The sequence below is a fragment of the Grus americana genome, chromosome 7, assembly GCF_028858705.1.
Source record: "Grus americana isolate bGruAme1 chromosome 7, bGruAme1.mat, whole genome shotgun sequence".
Classification (NCBI taxonomy): Eukaryota; Metazoa; Chordata; class Aves; order Gruiformes; family Gruidae; genus Grus; species Grus americana.
Genome location: NC_072858.1, coordinates 26,361,439 through 26,383,597, shown reverse-complemented (window position 1 = coordinate 26,383,597; position 22,159 = coordinate 26,361,439). Strand labels below are relative to the sequence as shown.

Sequence of the window (22,159 nt, the reverse complement as noted above, 5' to 3'; positions counted from 1 at the left end):
TTTAAGTCTATGCGGCAGCTGACGGTTGAAATAATCATCTATACATCGCTCTGAGCTAGCTGGGGAAAGGTTGAAGCTGTATATTTTCAACATATCTAGCCTAATGGTTAATCTGTTGTCTTGTACAGGGGGTGCTGGGTGGAATCACGGCAATAGCTGACAGTTTGGAGGAATTGCTGTGGGTATTTTCAGTTGCCTGATTCACAAAGTGGTAGGTAGCAAAGTCTAAACAGTCTTGTCATTGAAAGAGGGCAGTCATGCTCACTGTCGCTCCCATCAAAAGAACTGTGGCAGCCCAAAGCTCAATCAACGTATCGATTATTTGCATTTAGTAATACAGAGCTGCAGCTTGTCTTCACCCACCATGTGAAAGCTGAGCTTTATGGAAGACGTGCCAGATTGCAGAACAGTGATTGCTCCTTTGGAGGGCAGTTGGGAAGATGCTTAGGAGAAAGAGAACGGTTAAGCTGGGGGGAGAAATAAAACATTTTTTCAAACCAAGATAGTTTAACTGTTAGAAACATCCTCTATACTTCTAGCACTGGATCTGGCATATCTGCACAGTGACATGGCATTACTCACTACAGAGATTAAGGGCGTGCAGTATGAATTAGACTGAAACAAAAATGAAGTATCTGCAAGTGACAGCTCTGGCTGATGGCTGACTATGAAGGAAAACACTGTGCTAGTGTCTGGCGAAAAACGGTGCTGAAAGCCTAGCAGCTGATAGAGATGGGGGAGGAGAGGAGCAGTGGGTATCGGTGGTGGTTGTTTAGAATGTCTGGTTTTGGTCAGGATATTTTTTCTCCTTTAAAACACATTTTCATCTTCCCTTCCAGGCAAATCATGCTGAAGCCAGTTTCAGCCATTTTGTTGAAAGCACTGTACTGGTATTCTGCCTTGTTACATTTAAATTAAAGCTCAGCCCAGTTTTAAGTTATGGCAAGTGTATGCTCACAAAGAATAAATAGAGATTGCCATAGGCATTAGTTTAACTACATTGGTTGTTTTAAAAATGTTCAGGGAGTTGCAGATTGCATTTCAAATTATCTTCATTATAATAAATAAAATGTATAGAAATAGAAACAGGCATGATTCCCTAATGCAGTCTGTAGGCAAGTGAGCTTCACTGGGCTTGAAAGGGAGTTCTTGGGGAGGGGGGGAAGGAATAGGAATGTATGCAGCTTCAAAATACCTTTACATAAATCACATTAATATCTCATATTTTATAGACGTTATTTTTTATCTGTCTAATGTTGACAGGATTCTTGGGCAAGTTCTGTACAACATTTACCAAAAGCAGATAATATTCACCCAGGGTACAATTAGGAAATACTACAAAAACCATGGAATTTCTTACTCTTATTCTACTTTTATCCACTTTGTTATTGTTTACCATTCTCAAAAAGCTATTCAAAATTTACTCTCGAAATGACCAGTAAGTACCTCTGTTCTTAGTCAACAATAATAATGCCTTACAGATACATGACAAGTGTCCTGAATAGTTCTAATGAACTTTGGCAGAATAAACAATGCAGAGAGCACGCTTGTCCTGTGACCGTTTGCATGGAAAATAAAGGCACATGTCATATTAGATAAGGAGAAACTAATCTAACTATGACTAGAAAATAGTTCTATTTTAGTAGACTTGCTGGTGCTAAACTCGTCATGTACTTGGAAGAGAACCCTTGCGGATTTGGAGGTTGTGGTTTAACGTTGCACAGTGGTACAACAAATTACCCCAGGCCAGACAGTTTGGTTGCCAAACCTAGTGAGGCAGTGGCAGTATGTAAGGACGTATTTTGTTCCGTATAATTAACAGCAATCTTTGTTTCCCAAATATGTTTTCTATGGAAATCAGCCCACGTAGTGGTGCAAGCACTCAATTAGATTTTTAAGAAATTACTAATGAAAAGAAACTGCTTTTGCTGAACAACAGGATATAAACGTCGGTGGTTTAGGTTCTGCACATTATGGTATGTATCTGCATAGTGACAGTGTTGGCCTGTATTTCTTACCTAGTTGTGCAATACTGCTTAATCTGAAAGCACGGTCATGTCTTGTGTTCAAAATTACACCTCTGTGCTTGCACATGTGGTTCCATATGTAGCCTGACATGCTGGTGTTTGTGGCACAGTGTGCACCTACAACTTGACGGGCTATTTAGACTAAAAATAACCAGATTTACTCTGCTGGGGTAAAAAATACATAATTGTGTTAGAGGAATGGAGAAAGAGATAATTACCAAAGATAGGTTATTCAGACATTATACTGTAATCTTTGCTTTTCAAGATGGAGTAAAAAGACAGGAGCCGTAAACTGTTGGAGTCAGAAGGAAACTTGTCCTGTGAACAAGGTGTTCCATAGTCATCCACTGTGAGGCTTCTTCCATTTTCATCTGAAGCAGCTGAGCTTGTGCCAGAGGCAGCAGGTTAGAGGTCATGGGATGAAACTGGTAGTTAGAACTTCTAAATCTGGAATAGTTTGACAAAAAAGGGCAACTCTGTTATCCCTATTGTTTAGTGTTTTGCTTTTCCCTGGTAGTACCTATCCACGCTGTTGGAAACAAGGGGAAGCAGGATATGTTTTAAGCAGCTCAGTCTGCCTTCATGCTGAACAAGATCATGTGATGCTATTAAATATGATGCCGAGCCCCAGCTATTAAGCCGTACCGAAAGACAAGGTGTTTTAGTTCTGGCTCATGCTGTGCCACTGCAAGCACAAAATCTTGGGAAAGCTTGCTTTTGTCCGCGTGGAAAATACCATGAGACATACACTGTTATGGAAGTTTAGTGCTTAATACTCAGGTCTGGCATCTGAAACTATCACTCGCTGCACTCCAGAAGAGACTGTAAAAAAGCTTACGATGTTTCTTAAAAAACTTGATTGGAGGGTGGATAAACATTATTAATACATTTTGGTCTTCCATTGTTTGTGAAGATAGTTTGATGCAGGCATGTAGATTTATAAAGATTATTTCCAATATTACTGTCTGTAGTTTAAAAATAGAACCAAATTGATACATTTTAAAGTGTTCAAATACATGCTTGACCAGTGGCTTGTGTAGGGAGATAGGTTTCTGCAGATATATTTTATCATCTGAAAACTGTTTCACTGGAGGAATATCAAAGATAGAAGTACAAGGTTTGACAAAGACCCAGTAACTCTGAGGTAAGATTGATGATTTCCAATATGATACACAGCATTTTTTGTGGAAGTTTTGCTAATCAAAGATATACGCTATCCTCCAATGATATAAAATACATCTTGAACTCTCATGAGTATGCATTATTATCATTATACTTTAAATGTTACTACTATTAGCAAAGAGCAGAATAACATCGTGAGTTAGTGCCTAGTTCTGTTCTCACTGATTTTTCTATCCACCTCAGCCGTAGTAGTAGCAAGCCATCAATTCAGAGATCATTGGATGGGAATGGATACTTTGTCACCAAACAGTTGAACCTTGTTAAAAAGTACATTCAAATGAGTCTTGTAATTCACATATAATCACCTTTTTTGTTAGAGATTTTGTGCTTGAACACAAATGGCAAGCATGTGGATGCTATTTATGTGTCTTTCCCATTGCCAGATAGTGTTTCTAGCTGATGGTAAACTAGACAAAAATGCCAAAAAACATGCCGACCTCCTCAAATAATTTTGAGCTACTGTCTACTCAGAGTTCTCCATGAAAACTTTAAGGCAATTGAAACATATGGAAATAATGCTGCAAGATTATCAGTCCATAAACTACTCCCTACCTAACCTCCTCACCTCATAATACATAACAGAATATTAAATCTTAGTGGCTCAATAATATACCTTCTTCTCTATAATATACTCATTCAGAATGAAACAAGCATTAGGAGAAGATTATTACTGCATATTTTTACCAGAAAAATATTTTATTATTGTCTTTTGTGGAGGATGGCATTTTTAGAGGTATTGATATTGGGTTTTTGTTTAATTAGCTTTGATATACTAGAAATAGAAGACTAAGAATCACAGTTTCAAGCTAAATCCGGATTTAGGAAATTAAATTTATTAGCTTTCTTTTCAGAGGTGCGATGTATGACCTCCTGAAATTTACAGTATTCAGCACTTCTGAATACCCAACAACTTTTATGTGGGTTCCTAAACATCAGCTTAATTCCATAAGTATGCTTGCACAATTTTGAAGTGTTGACCTTACTTTTTTCTATTATTCCTTATTTATTTTAATAGCAGCAGAGTGCTCTACCTCCCCTGTCATTTTCAGTAGATTCAAAGGAATAAACATCTTCCATAGCTAGTAAATCTCAAAGCCTTTATCAACATGTGGAAAATAAGTGTTGCCTCAGACACACTTACCCTAGGATGGGATTATTGCTTAAAGGTGATAATATTGTGGAATAATCCTTTTATAAGTATTCTTTTACATAAAGCCATTTTTAGAAAAAAACTTAAGAAAGCTGCAGGTATAAACCTTTATTTCAGCTCTAGAAACAGATGCTTTAAGCTTTAAAGTCTGTAATTCCACATGATAGCAAAATGGATTCATGCCTGTGGTTTGAAATAATTTTTAATACAAAGACATTAATTTAAATTTTTTCTTATTGTTTAGAAGTAAAGAATGCAGCTAGATCAAGTTACCCAAAATGTTTATATCAATTCAAGAGTGCAACTACTAATGCATTGGCGGGTGCCAAGTCCACTGAAGGAGTCCCGGAACCTGTTCCACTTGTTAATAACCGTAAAGGGAGTCTCTTCCTACCCAACAACCCCTCGCTGCTGCACCTTAACTTATTGAATTCTGATGAACAAGGAAAATCTACGTACTGTAGATTGCAAAGGGCACTCAGCTTGCCTGTAAAATACCGCTACCGCTCCCAAAAGTCTGGGTTGAACCAAGATCTCCGTAGGTAGCCCCATAGCTGGATGCATAAGGCAATACAGATTGGTTTGTGCATGGTTTTGCAGTCTGTTTTCAATGTGGCTATGACATTACTAATGCTCTGTTAAGTGCTTACAGATGTGGGTTTCTCCAGATGTGGTGATTAATAAGTTAATTAAGATAGCTAGTCAACTAATGTTTCTGGGTGGTTTGTGCTTTACCTTTCGTATGGTTTATTTGCTCTGAAGCATTTACATGCTAGGCAGAATGAGTTTGCCAGGTATTCCAGTTCGTGTGATGTTCAGTAACGTAGATGTTATTTCAAATTCTAGTTCTTTTTGGGGTCTAAAAAACAGTGTCTGTAAACTGCTCTGCTAGTGACCTGGGAGAGGCAGTGAAGGAGACAGATTTATTTAAAAGATGGTAACAAAATAACAAAGAAAAGAGTTATGAACTTGTCCACTGTTTCTGAAAGACATTTCCTTTATTTTGCTTAAAAAATGAAACGAGGATAAAAGTCAAGTAATACGTTGTTACAGATGTTCAGCTCCACATTAAGGCTGTTAAAATTACCAGCACATCTTAAATCAATTCATGGAACGTTGTCTGGAGGTTATGTCATTGAAATAATGAATCCTCTTTACTCAAGAATAAGCAAACATGTTAAAACATCAGTGTAACTTTAAATTAAACTCCAGCATAAACCGGAGCATCTGAAGCCTCATTAGACTCGCCTGACATTTTTCTAGCACTGAGTCGTCCTGAACTGCCAAACTGTTAGATTCTCTGCCTATTAGACAAGTGAGCACTGGGTTGTTACAACAGTACATTAAGTGCTATACTTAGGGATGTGCAAACAAGCTCTTGAATTTTATTAGAACTCAGAGGCTGGATTGAGTTCCAATTCTATAAAATTCTGTGTCCAATTCTTGAACTTCTTTGCAATTTTCATGAAAGCTGGTAAAGAAAGTCTGCATAATATAATATCATTGTATTTTAATACAAATCTTGTAGCATAAAGACATCAAAAATGCTAAAAATGGGGGCACATTCTCATTAACAAAAGCAGTAGGTCAAACATACAACATCAGAGTTGAGTTGTCATATATCACAGCCCATTATTCAAATATGGTTGTCTTTCATAAGAACAAGTAAATTTAAGAGTCCCTTTTAAATTAATGCAGACACAGGAACCATGAAACTAAAATGATATTTTATGGCTTTACTAAAAATTTTGCTAAATCTATTTCTTTAAATATGCAGGAAATTGATAAAAGTATCTGAAGGCTAATAATTAAATATGGTTTATATCCTACCTATTACTAAGAAGCCGCTTGTGAGTTATCATTGCAACACTTTTGGGAACCAAGCCATAGGTAATGGTGTCCATTATAGACCATTCACATATTTCAGCTTCGTGGATTCCCTTCCCCCATTCTTATGGAGTGGTGTTTCTAAACTGCAGATGCCCTGTAAACTCTGCACACAGATTTCATTGAAAAACAAAACCTTGTTTGCATGTGATATGATTAAGATAGATCACCTTTCATTGCTGGAGTGAGAATGAATGGCTTCCTCGCTGAAGCAAGTCATTGTTTTAGCAGCAAATTGAGATCCTTCAGAGGGCTTTGCTAACAGGTATTACCTAGTGAGCCACATTGACCTTGGACTTTCCAGGCAATTAGTGACAGTAACATAGTTTGAATATGACAAGCACATATCAAAAGAGCTTATTTATTGTAGATACAGTACCAAAAATAACTGCAGACTGCTAGAAATCTAGTTCTAGAAATGGTTCTTCTGGTAGTCTTACTAGTAAGACTTTGTTTTTTAATTGGACGGCAGGGTGGCATCACCTGACAGCACTGGAGAACACAAATGTTGGACCATGTAATACAAAAGGTCCTTACTGTACTAACTTCCAGTATTTGAGAGGATCAGACAGGAGTCTTATTAGCTAGCTGAAAACTTGGAAGAGTACTCTTTTTTTTTCATAGTGTTTTCTATTATTCATAGAAACATTTCCGGCTAGAACATGATCTACAGTTGACTTGTGTTAATGTACGACTTTGCACATGGTCCTGTTGGCTATATATCTTCCTTAAACTGTTAAAATAGTATAACAATACACTGATGGTGCAATACTGAATCTCTGGACAAACATTCTGTAACTTCACGGTAGCAGATTAAGTTAAGAGAAATTTAGAATTTTTACTACCAAGAGAGCAAAACATATCAGTTATAACTGGTTTCTGGAAGGAACATTTTGCATGGTTCTTGTTCCTTTGATCTTTTAAGTGGTGGATTCATCAGATTGGAACTGAGTATTTATATCCTATAAAGAATGGGAGAGCACAGTCTATATCTTGAAAGCAACCTATTGTCTATGTGGAATAGCATGTGAGTAACTTTTTGATAGACAAGTATAAGACAAGATTAGGCCATTTCCAAGAGAGTGATTTGCAGAGGGTGTTCTGAAATGCAGAAATACTTGCACTTTGTTATAATCAGGAACAGAAAGATATTGCTAAGAAAATAATTCTGTGCATTTTCACTTCATGTTACAAATAGCTAAATACTGAAGTGATCTAGTTTAATCCAAACTGTTACAGAATGAAAATTTCAATTTGTATATTTTTGAGAATTTTCTATGGGCTTATTTATCTCTCAGCCAAGCAAAGAATAGTACTTGACTAATCATCAATAAGCATTTCCACTATAGGACTCTGACTCAGGGAAAAAAAGAGTCAAACGGTAAGGAAATGGCTTTGTCTTTGGGGATGCTGCCCAAGAAGAAAAGGAAGTTAAGTTAGTGAAATAAATTATTATTAGACAGTCATTGCTCTGATCATTTATTTTGGGGTTAGCTTTTGTTTGTTTATTTGTTTTTCTTTTGCAATGCTTTCTTTTGTTTTGATTCCTTTGATGTGTTAGGTGATGCGAGGTCATTTAAAAAGACAGCACATCTGTCTTTTCAGGGCTCAGTCCTTCCGTCTTGACCAAGGCAAAATGGAGTTCCATAGCAGACTTGGGCAAACAGACAGACATGACAGGCTAGAATGCAGTCTGTAATAAAATAGTGTCAGAAGAGGGTTATAGCAGAAGGATATTGCTTAATTTCTTCCCAGATAAGTCTAGGGCAGGTGACATATATCCAGGTTTTGTTGTTGTTCCTACGTAGGTTGTTGCAAATAGAAATTTTTTTCCAGCCTCTGCTTGTGCACTGCTAATGTGTATTAAGCTCTTTTAATATAGCTGCTACTACTACTACTACTAATCTCTTTCCTTTTAGCTTTAAAGTAACAGCTTCCTAGGCATCAGTTATATCATCTTCTAGTTCATTTTCCAGTTAACAATAGGATGGGGGAAAAAAAGTATTTTTCCTTCTTTATATTAGAATAATTCAGCATTAGTGTGAATTTGAGAAAGCAGGCATAAGATAATTCCCTTTGATAGTGCTGTAAACCTTATGTGCAGATTATCAAGTGCAGTAACAATTTTGAAACAGTAAAGATGATGGTCAATTCCTATAGGTGGGTTAGGAAGCTGCACTTGTTTAAGCGATGCGTATTGTGACATACGTTATCCAAGAGTAGTTTATAATTGGCAAAACCGTAAGTGATTTTACATCTGGAAATTGATCTGTCATTGAAAATGCACCTCATCCTCATTAAAAGATTGCATAACACATGCATCCTCTGTTACACAGGTATTGTCTCCCCACTCCATTCAACCTCATTCTGTTCACTCCTGTTAAAACTCCCTTTTGTGAGAAGGGTAGAGCGATGAGGTCTGACTTGTGCTGGAGATCTGTGCACAATGGCAGGCTGCGTTCACATTCCCGACTAACTGAATCATTGAACATCAAGGCATTGAATATTTTACATCTCTTCATGAAGACTCTGTTGTTTGGCATGTGAGGAGCAAGAACCAACTGGTGTCTAGTTCATTAGCAAAAGCAGGCTGGCAGCTGTTACGTTGGTACTGCAAATAGTACTTCATCTTTCTGGGAATATAGCAGAGCACTAATTCTACTTTTCTGTAGCGCAGATTAACTGAAAATAACTCTAAGAATAACCCGAATGTGGTTCCCCCCCACCCCGCTTTGTTTTTGAAGTATGAAAACAATTTGAACGCCTGTGTTCAAAACCCTGGTATTCTTCCCTGCTTCTCCTTCAAACCAACTTCTTTGACTAACACGTATTTGATTTTTATTACTGTTGGGCCTATGTTAGCAATGAAGTATCAGTGCGTGAATGGACATAGAGTGTGTGTTCTTTGCTACTTCACTTGTATTTCATATTGCACTTAGAGCGGTGCTTAATCTCATGAGTTCCTTATATTTCCAGTTGAAGATGAGCAGCCGTCGACACTATCACCCAAAAAAAAGCAGCGAAACGGAGGCATGCGAAATTCACCCAACTCCTCACCCAAACTGATGAGGTAAGACTGTAAGAAACTCATATCTTCATCTCCTTTCTTCCTTCCTTCCTCTTCTCCTCCCCCCACATCAAAAATAAGGGGAGGGGGTGGAAAAAAAAAGATTGTTAGATGGTTTCTGAAAGGCTGAAGTATTTATTCTGTCAGCTTGTCAGCAGTTAATGATAGAGCTGAAAAAAATTCTGTCATGAAAAACAGTTTGAAAAGCTGTTTGAAAAATACATAGGCTTTAAAGTCTTAGCTGTCACCCTGTCCTGTCCGTGTGTAGTTCTTAAACAGCAGTGGCACTAATGATAGCACTAACCAATCAGGGGAACTCATGTGGTTAGTTTGCCTCAGGCAATTCTCTTTTTGTTGGATTCCCTCTGAGTACTGTTTTCTGTACTTAAGGCCATATGTGAGATGTATCATCACAATCAAAAATGAACCTGAATATTACCTTCCTTTTATCCTGTCGATTGAAATCAAATTTCTGTTAATTGATTTAGACTGATAAAAAAGTCTAATAATCTATGTACTTGCCAAAGCGAAGTTCAAAACTAATGCAGTTTTACTCAGGCTAAAAGCACATTAATTATGAAATACAGGGATTTTTAAGAGGGTAGTATATACTCTAAAAGTGGGTGACGAAAAAATAATCTTGTTAGTGATATTTTTCCCCTGTTGCTATGTGTACGCTATTTTACATCAGTACACCTTTGTATAACTGTGTAGTTTCCTTCCATAGGACAAATTACCTCTAAGAGATTTGTTAAAACTACAACAGCAACACGAAATTGGAATCTATTAAAATAATAAGGCGTTTGCTTTCTGTCTTACTGTGCTTCACCTTTTGCCTGCTCAAGTGAGTCAGAACACGATCAGATAGCAGATGTGGCATTTTCGACAAGGAGGCTGTTCCTGCTCTGGTTTTGCATGTCTGAAGTAGCCAGGCTAGAACCTCTTGTATCCAGAACTAAATACCATAGCAGAGATTTTCCACTGCATATATATATATACAGAAAAATGTAAACCGATTTACATATATAAACAGACACATTCATCCAGTTTGGGTGTATGTGTAACAGTAACTGTTCTGCAGTGACAGAGGTTAAGTGAAAAAAAAAAAAATGAATATATAGTTCTTTACAGATATAAAATCACTCGTGACTTTTACTTTTAATCATTGTTGACAATGATTTTGTTCCTTTAAGAATTCTGGATGCAGCTAGGTAATATTCCTCTTTGTATTTCAGTCAGTAGACTGGAAATTTTCTTTGGCCAGTTACAGAAACATCCATATTTGTTTATTGTTACTGCAATATAGGGCATATTCAAGGACGTAACTTCTACAAGTCGTCTTCATCTCAGTTTAGGCTACAGAACCAAAAGTGAGATTGATTCACAGAGGAAAATGCACCCAGCTGTGGCTTTTTTTCCCCCTATTGACCATCTATTTCTGTTAAATGTATCATTAAAAGTTCTCTGCCTTCCTGTGAGCTCAGCTTTGCCCATATGACACTGATTTACATGCTTGTTTACAGTTTATGAGGAAGAATAAAATGAACATACTGGCAAGCTTCTCATTTTTATGGTGCCAGTTGTCATGCTAGCATCATTTTCAATTTACTTACCTTTGGACAGTCGTCTTATCTAGTGTTAATAGTGTTAACCACTTAAAGTTTTAAATATGTGGGAGATTCACTCCCCCACCCCACCCCCAAATCCTAATTTTGGGGAAGTAGAAATAAAAAGAAAGAGAGGGAGAGAGAAAAAGCTGAAACATTTGGAGCTGAGCACACTGTCCCTGTTTGCTATGTAAAGTATGCCTCATTTCTTTGATCTTGAGTAATAATAATTCTGGGGAGTTATACTGTTTTCATATGCTTCAAAGCTGTGTCAAAGTTTTGCTGCTTAAGGGTACTTCTTTATTCTATTGGCTCTTGGGTACTGAGATGACAGGTCCTCTGTACTAGGTGCAGGCTTTTTCAAGTCATAGCCTTCAGCAAAACATCAAATTACCAAATACAGGGTAACATACTTCTACACAAATGCCTTTCCTGTAGATATATTATACCATATATATTAAATACTTTAGTGTTACACGGTACATTTTATGTGCAATAGAAAGTGATGGTTTGAGGTAGCCTTAGGGGTACTTTTTTCCACAAGCAGAAAAAGCTAGTGTATACCGTATCAAGTATGGTTTTTACAGGACTTTCTGCCCGAAGGCCTTTGTAAATAAGTAATGATCAACAGATTGGCTGTGGGTTTTTGAAAAGCATGCCTGTGTCAGTTTGCATGATGGGGGAAGATTTTCAAAGTGGAGCCTGCTTTCATTGCCTGCTGAAGAGGGACTGAGGGAGAGTAGTCGTCCTGAGCCTGAGCTGTCCGCTCAGTAGCACATCAGAATTGCTAAACACAGGTCGAGCAGCGAGTGGAGAACTTGCCAGGCTTCCAAATCCAGGCATTGTTTTCTTCCTCTTCTCCCTTGCTGCTAAATTTATTCACCAGCCCTGTACTGGAACCCTCGGCCTCTCCCCAGACCAGACCGTCTCTTTGTCTTACCCTTTTTCTGCACTGACTTAACTTTGGCTCAAGGTGCTAAATAAGAGAAAGTGGAATGAATCAAAAGAGAACTCTCTTAAGCTTTGCGTGTAATGGCCAAACACTTTTCTCCTTTCTGAAAAACAAAGGTGGGCTGTATTATCTGCTATTTCGTATCCTCCTAAATTACCTAAAGTGACGGGTACTTGCTCTCCTGCCCAGAAATCTTTAGTGTATGTCAGCTAAAAGTACACAAGAAGTAAATCAGCTGAAGCACTGTCATGTCTGTAGCTGATACTTATCTTTGCAATATTTTTCCTAAATTTACTTTAAAAGCTCCTTTTCAAAGCCAGCCTCACCCCTGCCCCTCCCACAGGAGCAGCTGGCTACTTTGCACGCTTTTCCTCAGCTGCGGTCCTGGATCTAGAGGGGGCCTGGAGGACAAGAAGTCTGGAGCATGTGAAAGAGGAATACGCAAAGAGTTCATTTATAAATTGTAATCAGAGCTGTGCCTCTAGAATTACTTTCTGAGCAGCCCAACGGTTAAGATAATGTTGAAAATGCTGCATAGATTTTAAATTTCCACAGCGGCTGGGGCAAATCAGGGAAGACGGTATTACGCCATGAGATAAAACTTTATGACTTCTGCTATCACTGGAGTAGAACAGAGGACAGAAGGTATATCATAGGTATTCCCTGGGACATCATGACAAGAAGTCTGACAGGTGCTTATTTAGACCTGGTCAGAAAGTGGGAATTTTTGAGATTTACTCACACAGAAGTAGAAAGCTGTATTACCAAATATGATTCGGACAGATAGATTGAAGACATCTTTTCAATGTCATCTTTTTGATGTTATTGTCTCTAAATGCCAATAAATTACTAACTGAAATAAATAGATAGTAGGCATACAAATGTTCTTTGTGTATATCACAAATGGTCTACATTCACATTTAGAAAGTTGCTGTTCTAACTGAATCCCGCATTGCATCAAATGACATGAGCAGAATCACACTGATACAATACTGGAAGAATCTAATGAATCAGGAACAAATCCTTCAAATTCTAACTAAAGCTACAAATGCAAATTAACTAGAAAAATGTTCTGCATTGTCATGGGTATTTCTATCAGTTTTACATCAGCAGAAGTCTGACGTGAAGAACAGGAACATGAGTATTATTTAAAAATAACTTAAAGTCCAACAGGAGAAAACCCAGATAATTCTGCTGTGGAGATGTGAACACAAGCACATCCTATTACAATAAAAAGTAACATTAAAATAAGAAGTGGAAGGAAAAGGAAGGAAAGCTATGACCAGCAGAGTAATCTCATATCAAGTCTCCTTCATGAGACAGAGAAGAAAAGTAGAACCGTTTGATGCCTCTGGTGTCATGCAGTGATATCAAGTCACCTGTTCATCATCTACAGTCACAGGTTTTGATGCATGTTATTGATGAACAGCCACATTAAGTATGAGGAGGCTATGTCACCTGAATATGAAATAGCTAAGATAGTTTTTTTTAAAAAAATGTGTCATTTTGGATTCCAGAATGACCAGTAAAAATATGAAAAGCCCTGGATATGAATCAAAAAAGCCACTTAAAAGGATTGTTGCTGGGGCTCAAGTCCGCACTTAAAGCTTTGGTAGCTGCTACTGCATGAGTGGAATACACTGACTTGAAGGAAATGTCAGCCCAGCTGAGTCAAACTACCTCTTAATGCAAGAACAAATAGCATATGACAGGGCCCAAGGGGCCCGAAGAGCAAACAAATAGTTTGTCCCTGTCCACTCCGAATGTAGTGGTGTAGTTGACATAGGCCTCTAGACAAGTAGCATACTCAGCAAAGGGTCATTATCATTAGTGTCCCTGATCACATAAGAATCAGAGGATGCTGGGTTTTCAGCGTGTTGCCAAGGAGAATTTCATAAGCCTGAGGATTTTTCTTGATCAAGGATCTAAAATAATTCCCAACCAAACCATAAAATTTGCTCAGAGACTGTCATGTCCCAGCGAAGTGACACAGAAAAAAGTGAGCTTTTTGGCATACGTTTCCGGAAACCTAATGAGATTATTTATCTGAAGTTGAGGGGAAAACTTCCTGTCTTTTTTCCTGAAGTTGGATATAATATTCTAAGTATACGAATAATGGCTGTGTACGTTTATCTCCTCATCCGCCCACCCAGCTACAGACACTCGAATGTACACACGCATTTCTGCTCATGCCACTCAGGCTGAGTTTGTATTGCCGCTGCCATTATAGCGTGCCCTTCTACGAACTGGAACTGTGAGCTTTCTCTTAGGAACCAAAAAAACTGATGGGAGAAAATTTAGAGGGGAACATTTCTCAAGCAAAAACTGGTAAAGTAAGTTCAATCTGATCATTTTCCATGACTCCCCTAAACCAGGCATGAAGGTAAGGTTCGAAGAGGTGAAAGCTCTCTAATTAACCATAGTAATGGTTTGTGTTTATGTCCCTCAGCCTTGGAGATTTCCATCATGTACTCTAAAATTTATGTTCTTTGTTAAGGATTTACAAGGCTAACCTTATACAGTGCTAATATGCAATGATAACTAAGCTGCAACACAGCAGGTATTTAATAGCACATTTCACTTCCTGGGTCTCTTTTACAAGGTCACTACAACCAACAAGAGCAACACGAGTAGCTCAGTAATCACTATGTTATCTTAGACCTGTTTTTAACAAGGTTGTAGAATGAAATGGTTTGAATGGTAGGGGGTAGTATATGTTAGTCCTCTGACTGTTGCTACCATCGTTAGTTGTATTATAAACCATGGGAATAAGAACAGTATCAGATTTGTTTTTAGAGTACTGTGAAATCTTGTGCAAGTGTTTTTGAGATGAGAGTGCGGTGTCAGGAAAGAAAAGGAGAATTTTCAAGCACAAAAAAATCAACAGGCTTTTTTATGAAGTTCAGGGTAACAGAAGATCCACTCAGATCCAGGCAATGGGAAGAAAAAACCTCTTTAGCTTTAAACCAGGTTTAAAGAAAATAATGTATTCTTATAAACTTTGACTTGTGATGTGGTAGCTTTTATCATAAGGTATAAAGGCTATACACTTCATTTAAGTGGCAAAAAACACTCCTATATTTTATGATGCCACTTACCTGTGGGTTCATTTTTTACAAATGAAAAAATTCTTTTTTCAGGTACATTCTCCTACCCCTCGAAGATTGCTAGTTCTGCAGCTTGAGTAGATATAAATGGGAAATATTAAAACCAGAAGACATTGGCTGTGTGCCTTGTATCCCCCTCATTAAATTGCACATATAAAAGTCTAAAAGTTAACTATTTTGTTCCTTTTCTACGTGAGAGGATTCATACTTCAGAAGCACGGTCTGGGCATGTCCTGAAGTATCAAGATAGTTTAATGAGCAAGAGTCTCACAGTAAACAGCTCTATATCAGTGTCCTTAGTAGTCTTGATAAATTAACGTGAACTCTTCAGTAAGGCTTCTGAGGATAAAAAAAAAAACAACTTCAGTGACATCTGGGCAGACCAAGAGAGAAGGAAGGAGAATTGTTAATATTCTTAGCACTGTATTCGGCCCATAAGCCAGCACAGGGCAGTGGGTACCAACCACCGTATTAGATGTATTCTTCTTTGTAGGTTTAGGGAAAAAGTCAGACAGTGTGAGATTGTAGCCAATATTAGGACAGCTTCTGAATATGACAATGAAAGTATTTAACAGTAAACTGCAGGTTTTCTTTCTCTTGTCACACTGGGTTTTCTTCTCTAAAGCCCGGTGCATCTGGGCACTGAATCCTTACAAATTTCATTGCTGATTAACCTGTGAAATGAAAGATCAGTAAGAGAGTGTCATTAGTGTAACACACATAGGCAGCAAATTCTCATTACAACTTAATGCCATCCACACAGACTGCAGAGGGTCACAGGGAATGGCTAATGGTAGCCGACAAATGTTGGGTGTATTAGTCACAAAACATTTTCTGGATTCCATCAGACTGTCGTGACAACCTTCGCAGCTAGTCCCAGCGAGCTGCTGGAGTCAGCGGAGTTTGCCTGTGACAAGCCGTCACTCTGTCTTGGTTGAGCTTTATAGCACCAGTCAAAGCAGTCAGAGAAGATTGAAGTGACAGAGGCCCACTGAGTAAATAGTGAAACATGCAGCATATCATGAAATATTCAGCCAGGGTGTAAAAGCTCTAAATGCTTTTTCAATTATTAGCACCTGCACTGGCTGCATACATCTAACACTAACAGCATGTTAATTGCCACAATTTGTTAGGGTAGTTGTAGGAGAAATTTCAAAGGCATGAGACATTCTCTAGTGTGTCTTCCATTCCTATCTTACCTTCTGCAAACCCACTCCTTCCTCCTAAAATTGAGTATGTGTGTGCATACATTTGCAAACACACATCCACATACAGGCAGGTAGGAAAACTCAAAATTCCTGGCCCACACACAAGGTGAGTCTCAAGACCCTGAATCTTGAACAGGAGATTACTGAACGTCTTTTTGTGTGCAAAATTCAGATATATTATATTTACCTGAGAGAGGCATAATTGCAGACTTTAACAAATGCAGGTTAAAGAGGAGTTGTGTTGTTCCCAGGGGTGTTTTGCCATTGATTTTATATAAGGAGAATTTTATTGGAAGGCAGAATAAAAAGTAGCCAAGACATTGTTTTACTGAAGTACAAAGACTAACAGATTACAGTTTATTGTCAAACAGCATCAGGGTCCCTACTGGTCATATAGTATTCTTGTTCCCAGTGATCAACATATAGAGCAGTTCCACGGCAGATCAGTGAGAGCATATTGCTCTAATACTCAATTGCATATGAATGATAGCAAGAGAGTTAAGGCAAATGTGACAGAATCTAAGGATATGCTAAACAATGGTAATTTAATGAGGCAGTCATTTTGCCCCAAATGATATTTTCAGTTCTGTCCATCCCCAGTCATTACTCGCAAGTTCTAGACTCAAAAATTCCAAGTAAATAAATTTGCAGTATTTATAAATGTGTGCTAGGAAAGCAGTGCTCTTTAAAATGTAATGTTGACTCCCTCACAATAGGTTTACTGGAAGTGGGATTTATGGTTTTGCTTTAGGCTGTTGTCTTCCAGGCAAGCTTTTTGGGGTTGCAGCTGTAGCATGGCATTTAGTGTCGTTTTCAAGTTTAATTGATCATAAGTGGCATTATATGCTCTTCAAAACCTTGAGAAGATGGTATTTTGCTTTTAATTTTAAGTCATGCGTATGCAATATCTGCCATAAGAACCAGAAAAGCTATTTTTAAACTGAGGTTATGGATGAGGGAAATTTAACTTTTGCTCCTTTTCTCCCATGCATGCTATACATGCTTGCCTTTTCCTAGCTGGAATGACCAAATGCTTTGGTCGTTGCAAGCCACAAAAGCCAACATCTCAATTAAAACAAACACTATGGATTTTAATTGATAGAAGATAGTTTTCTTCCTATAATTTGAATTTTTCAAGCAGATGACTTTACAGCCCTGAAGAACATAATAGCTGCAGCACTAATACAGGTATTTCCACAGTAACCTGCCACTGTGGCTCAAGCGTGGCTTGACAGGGCCGTCTCCAAGGGTAAGGGGGGCAGAGAGGCTCTAGAAACGTTCACTCCACGATTTGGCTGTAAGGGCAACAACTGTAATGCTTTGTGTAATATAAATTTTAATGGGCAGAGGGTGTCCAAACCCCTTAGGCAGATTTGACAGCCTTGGCCTCTGTGTGTCTGTCTTAATTAATTTTTAGTATTTGCAAAACAGGTTTAGATTACCATTATTATAACGAGAGTGTCTATATCCAAAGTAGTAATACTATTTTATTACTGTATTACTTCAGAAAATGACAATTTTCATTTATTTCTTTTTACAAGTCCAAAGATCAATTCAATTTTTAAGTACGTAAACCAGTGTATCTTCTAACACCTGAGGACAAAGTTGGACCTTAGTAGTAAACATTGTCAACCTCCATAGACATCTTCAGGCATCGCTTTACTGAGAATGAAAAATCATTGATTAAAGAGAGATTAAAATAATAGCTTAGTCCAGAAGATCTAAATTTAATGAACACGCTGATATGGAAAAAACCCACAGATTTTGAAACACAAAGCGTAACTAGTCTTCTCACGGTTTCCTTCTCAGGCAATAATCCGTTCTCCTAGAGTAAAAGTAGTACAATAGTATCTATCAGCATACTTTCTTGTTGCGTGTCCCATCCTGTTTGCTTCTTTTAAGGCTCCCACTTGCTGTACTCCAAGCAGTGAAGCAGAGGATCCATACAGTTTATCACATTGCAAATAAGGGCATGTATTGATTTAAAAAAAAATAAAAAAATATAACTAAATCACAATTTGTTACCTAAAACTTTGATCTGATGCTTCACTTTTTTGTTCCTTCCGTAGCACACTATTTTAAACCTGAGATAATTAGAAAAAAAAATATTGAGACAAATTTCTAATAAATCTTTGGCACAAGCTACTTTGAATATTCCCTTTTAGGATGCAAGGCCCTTACCCAAAAGGTAAGAGAGCTACTCTAGGCTTTAAGCACACACACACTAAAAATTGCCTCAGACCTCAAGGCATTTGACCATAATTTGGTGTCAGATATCTGTCATCACCTGCTTTGTTGTAAGATTCTTTTCAATTTGTATCATTTCTGTGACTGGGATTGGAGTATTACTAAATACTCATTTCTGTGAAAGCTTTTGAATCTCAGAACAGAAAAGAAACAGTGATTAGAAAATTAGAATGTGGCATGTTTTACAAATTAATTTATTATAGTTTCTCTGATAAAGGGAAAGGGAAAAGGAAAACTCCTTCCTATATGCATCTAATTTCTGAAAGAAAAAGGAGGCGATTTGATCAGTGAACTTTGCTTTTGTTTCAGTGCTGCACTATGAGAGGCTGGTGGAGAAATGTGTTGTCAAAATTTAGGGGGGAAAAAAACCAAAACAGAAAGAAAAACTTTTTCTCAGTGGAAGCTCCTGAAGATTCCTAACCTTTTGGCAAACTTTCTTATTTGGAAACACAAAGTTAATAGATTCCATCGGAAAAAATAGCTAGGACAGAGCGCTGCTAAACGTTGTCTGAACTTTAGTACAGCCTTCAAATGGAATTGTATCCAGGCTTGCAGACCTCACTGTACCGCACGCAGCTATGAGCAGCAAGGAATGCCCTGCGAGCAGCATCGCAGTCAGGTCTCCGCCAAGACTACCATGGCTGCGGCTCACTGACGAATGGAGTAACAGAACGCAGAGTCTCGATATTTTTGGAGAAATTAAAAAAAACCCAAACAACAACAAACCCCCAACAAAACCCTTTGGTACAGCTTTTGCACCAAATCGTCACCTCTGCCTCCCACAAAAGAGGGAGTACACTTAATGCAAGGCCTTTCATTATTAAACCTGGAGTAGGGTCAGAGACTCCAGGCAGTGCCCTACAGACGACTCTGCTGCCAGTGGGTTGATAGTGAAATGCATTCAACTGTATCTCTGTTGAGTGAATGTAAAAAAAAAAAAACAAAACCAAAACTTTGAAAACATAGTGTTTCTTTTTCCAGATGAGTTTGATTTATGCCTTTGCCCTGTAGTGCACTGCTTTTTCTTAAGGCATCAAAAGCGTCTGGTTTAAATGGAACATTGTATTAATAGTTTCTCAAGTTCATTTAAGCCACTATCTACGCAGTTGACCCTCTTTGAGTGAAATGAATGAGAATTTTCCACTGATTTCAGTGGATATCTAATCAGTGGCTATAAAATTACACAAATTAATCACCCTGATGGAGTCTGAGATTATACCTTTCGTAGGCATGCAAGCATAACTGTTTTAAGCATGGTAACTTATCATGCTATAGTCAGGGTAAATCAACCTGTATCATACACACTGTTCAAAGCCTGCTTTAGTAACCAATGCAGAAGAGAGTTTCTCACTACAGTCTGCTGGCTTTAAAAGCAGGAAACTTTCCAGTTTTGAGAGTTCGGCCAATATGGGCATTTCTTTAACAGGCTTCAAAAGGCAAACTGCTCTAAAATTTGGCTACCTGTCTCAGAGAACTTAGCACATTCGTACGTTGCAAATATTCTCTTCTTTGAAATGTTACGATTCTGTATCAGAATATTTCAAGCATTCGTGACAAACCCCTTAAGACTGTAGTTTTGCCACATGAAGCTCTGTTTTCTCCTAGAATGTCAGATTTTAGGGTCAGTTTACCCTGTGCCTTGTAGACGTGGTCCTCCTAATGCTATTGTGTAACGCAATCACTTAGGGGTCCTCCCTAGCATCTGAAAGTGTTGGAGCAACTCAGTACTTAGCTTAATGTTTGATTTTAGCATATAAATTAAAGAACTGTCTGTGTCTGTGCTCAGATGTTACTACATTTCTGGAGAGCAAGTTTATAAATATGTCTTTTATTTGCTTCTCCTTTGAGAAGCCTTGTGCTTTAAAATCTTGCTACAAAAACACTTAGAAGGTTATCACAGGTAGAGTTGTCAGAGAAAATGGACATTGTTGTTTGCTATTAAAATCATGTATTCCAGATGTGGGCATTTGTTAGTCAGTCTGCTCTAAAATGACATACTGTTGAATCTTTAAAGGGCTTCAGTTTGGGAAAGCAAAATATGATTGGGCAAATTGCTAAAATATTTAAAGTGCAGCCTGTTAAAGCTTTTACTGCGAAAAGCATCACGTCAGAAGTTGTATGTGGTAAAAGCAAGTAATTGGCTTTCCGTACTTATGCCAGTCAGTCAGCATGGGGCTCTGTTCCTATCCCTTCTACTTCATTGCAGATGCTAATAGAAACTCCAATATTTATTTTGGAGGGATGGAATTGGAGAGAAAAACTTTTATAGATGTGATGGTGTCAGAAAGGCCTGTTTAAAACTAAGTGGTTATTTGTATAGAAAGCGTATAGAAAATCTTTGAAACTGCACCCAAAATTTAAAAATTAACTTTTTTTTCTTTTCAGCTTTTATTTAAAAGTGCCTGCATTGAAAGCATGCTAAAGCGTAAATACATTTCATTTTTTTACTTTTATCCCTCTTTGTACACAGCTCTTGGGATATCTTTCCATTCATAATTCATAATATTTTCCACTTATGTTGTCCTCAACTTGTTTTTCTCCAGGCATGACCCCTTGTTAATTCCTGGCAACGAGCAGATTGACAATATGGATGCCAATGTGAAAAAATATGACTCTACAGGGATGTTTCATTGGTGTCCAGCCAAGGACATTGAAAAGGTCATTTTGGTAGGTATTGATGATAAGTTGTGTTTGAAAAGAGGTTATTTGAACCATAGAACTGATGTCTAATTGATTAATAAATTAATCTCTACTATCATTATATTCAGCATATTGAAATCAGAAACACAGCATGGTGAAATTGAAGCTAGCATTTTGGTTAAAGAATTATGATTATATAAATCTGTATGCCAAATGCAACAATCAAAATTGACCCAAAATAGAGAATTTCTTTTTCATAAGCTGAAATTTACATATTGAATTTAAATCTTTAGAGGATTAAGATTGGAAATATTTAAATGTTTACATACCCCATTTATCTCTTTACACAAGGCAGTAATGATTCTAATACAGGCAAGTGTTGCTTTGCATTATCTCTCATTTATTTATGTGAATTTTGCTCTCTTAGAACTTCTCTCTCAATTTCCAACATTTCAAGATGCCCAAATAGGCCAGAGTAAGTAGTACTACTACTCTGCCTTTCTAGCATGTTGCAGTGAGCCTAGTCTATGTTTGTTTTGTTTGTTTAACTGGGGAAACCATCAAACTGACTCAAGTCATTAAAAATAATTAGAAGGCCTATCACAGTCTATTTTGCTCGGTGAAAGTTTGTGCCACTTGTGTTCATGTACTCATACCTTAGAGTAACAAGTAACTAACTCCAGATCTCATACGCAAAACTGATGATATTTGAAATGAACTCCCCGGTGGATCTTCACTTTGTCGCACTTCATAAAGCTTTTCCTGAGCCTGCTCTCTTAGATTTTCCTGCACTGTGGTGTGGTGTAGCCAACGATGGTGACAGCTCTGGTTCATTCTAGCAATCAGGGGTTAAAAGCTTGTCTCCACTTTTCCTCAGGGGTTTCTGTAATAACCGTGACATTGCCTGGAATTGCAATATTGCTGTTTAAACAGTCAAGCAATTAAATTCCAAATTCTGGAGACTGAGCTGTGAGATGGAGTTTGGCTGAACAGCTGTAAATAGTACGCATTGATGTGTATTCAGCAGGCAAGGAGGGGCACCCCTGCGGTACAATACTTTGTAACAGACACAGACAGACATCCGC

The 22,159-nt window shown here is 37.8% G+C and overlaps 1 protein-coding gene across 19 annotated transcripts in view; it reads left to right on the top strand.

Moving 5' to 3' along the window:
• Positions 1-22,159, top strand: part of KCNMA1 (potassium calcium-activated channel subfamily M alpha 1) — a 501,788-nt gene that overhangs the window by 419,053 nt on the left and 60,576 nt on the right. For 16 of the 19 annotated variants that reach the window (XM_054831099.1, XM_054831098.1, XM_054831097.1 and 13 more), the window contains 2 exons: positions 9,223-9,316; positions 20,978-21,101. In XM_054831099.1, the coding sequence (XP_054687074.1) occupies positions 9,223-9,316; positions 20,978-21,101 (218 nt within the window). Of the gene's footprint in view, positions 1-4,603; positions 4,898-9,222; positions 9,317-20,977; positions 21,102-22,159 lie in introns of all 19 variants that reach the window. The other 3 variants (XM_054831094.1, XM_054831091.1, XM_054831090.1) reach the window with 1 other exon arrangement.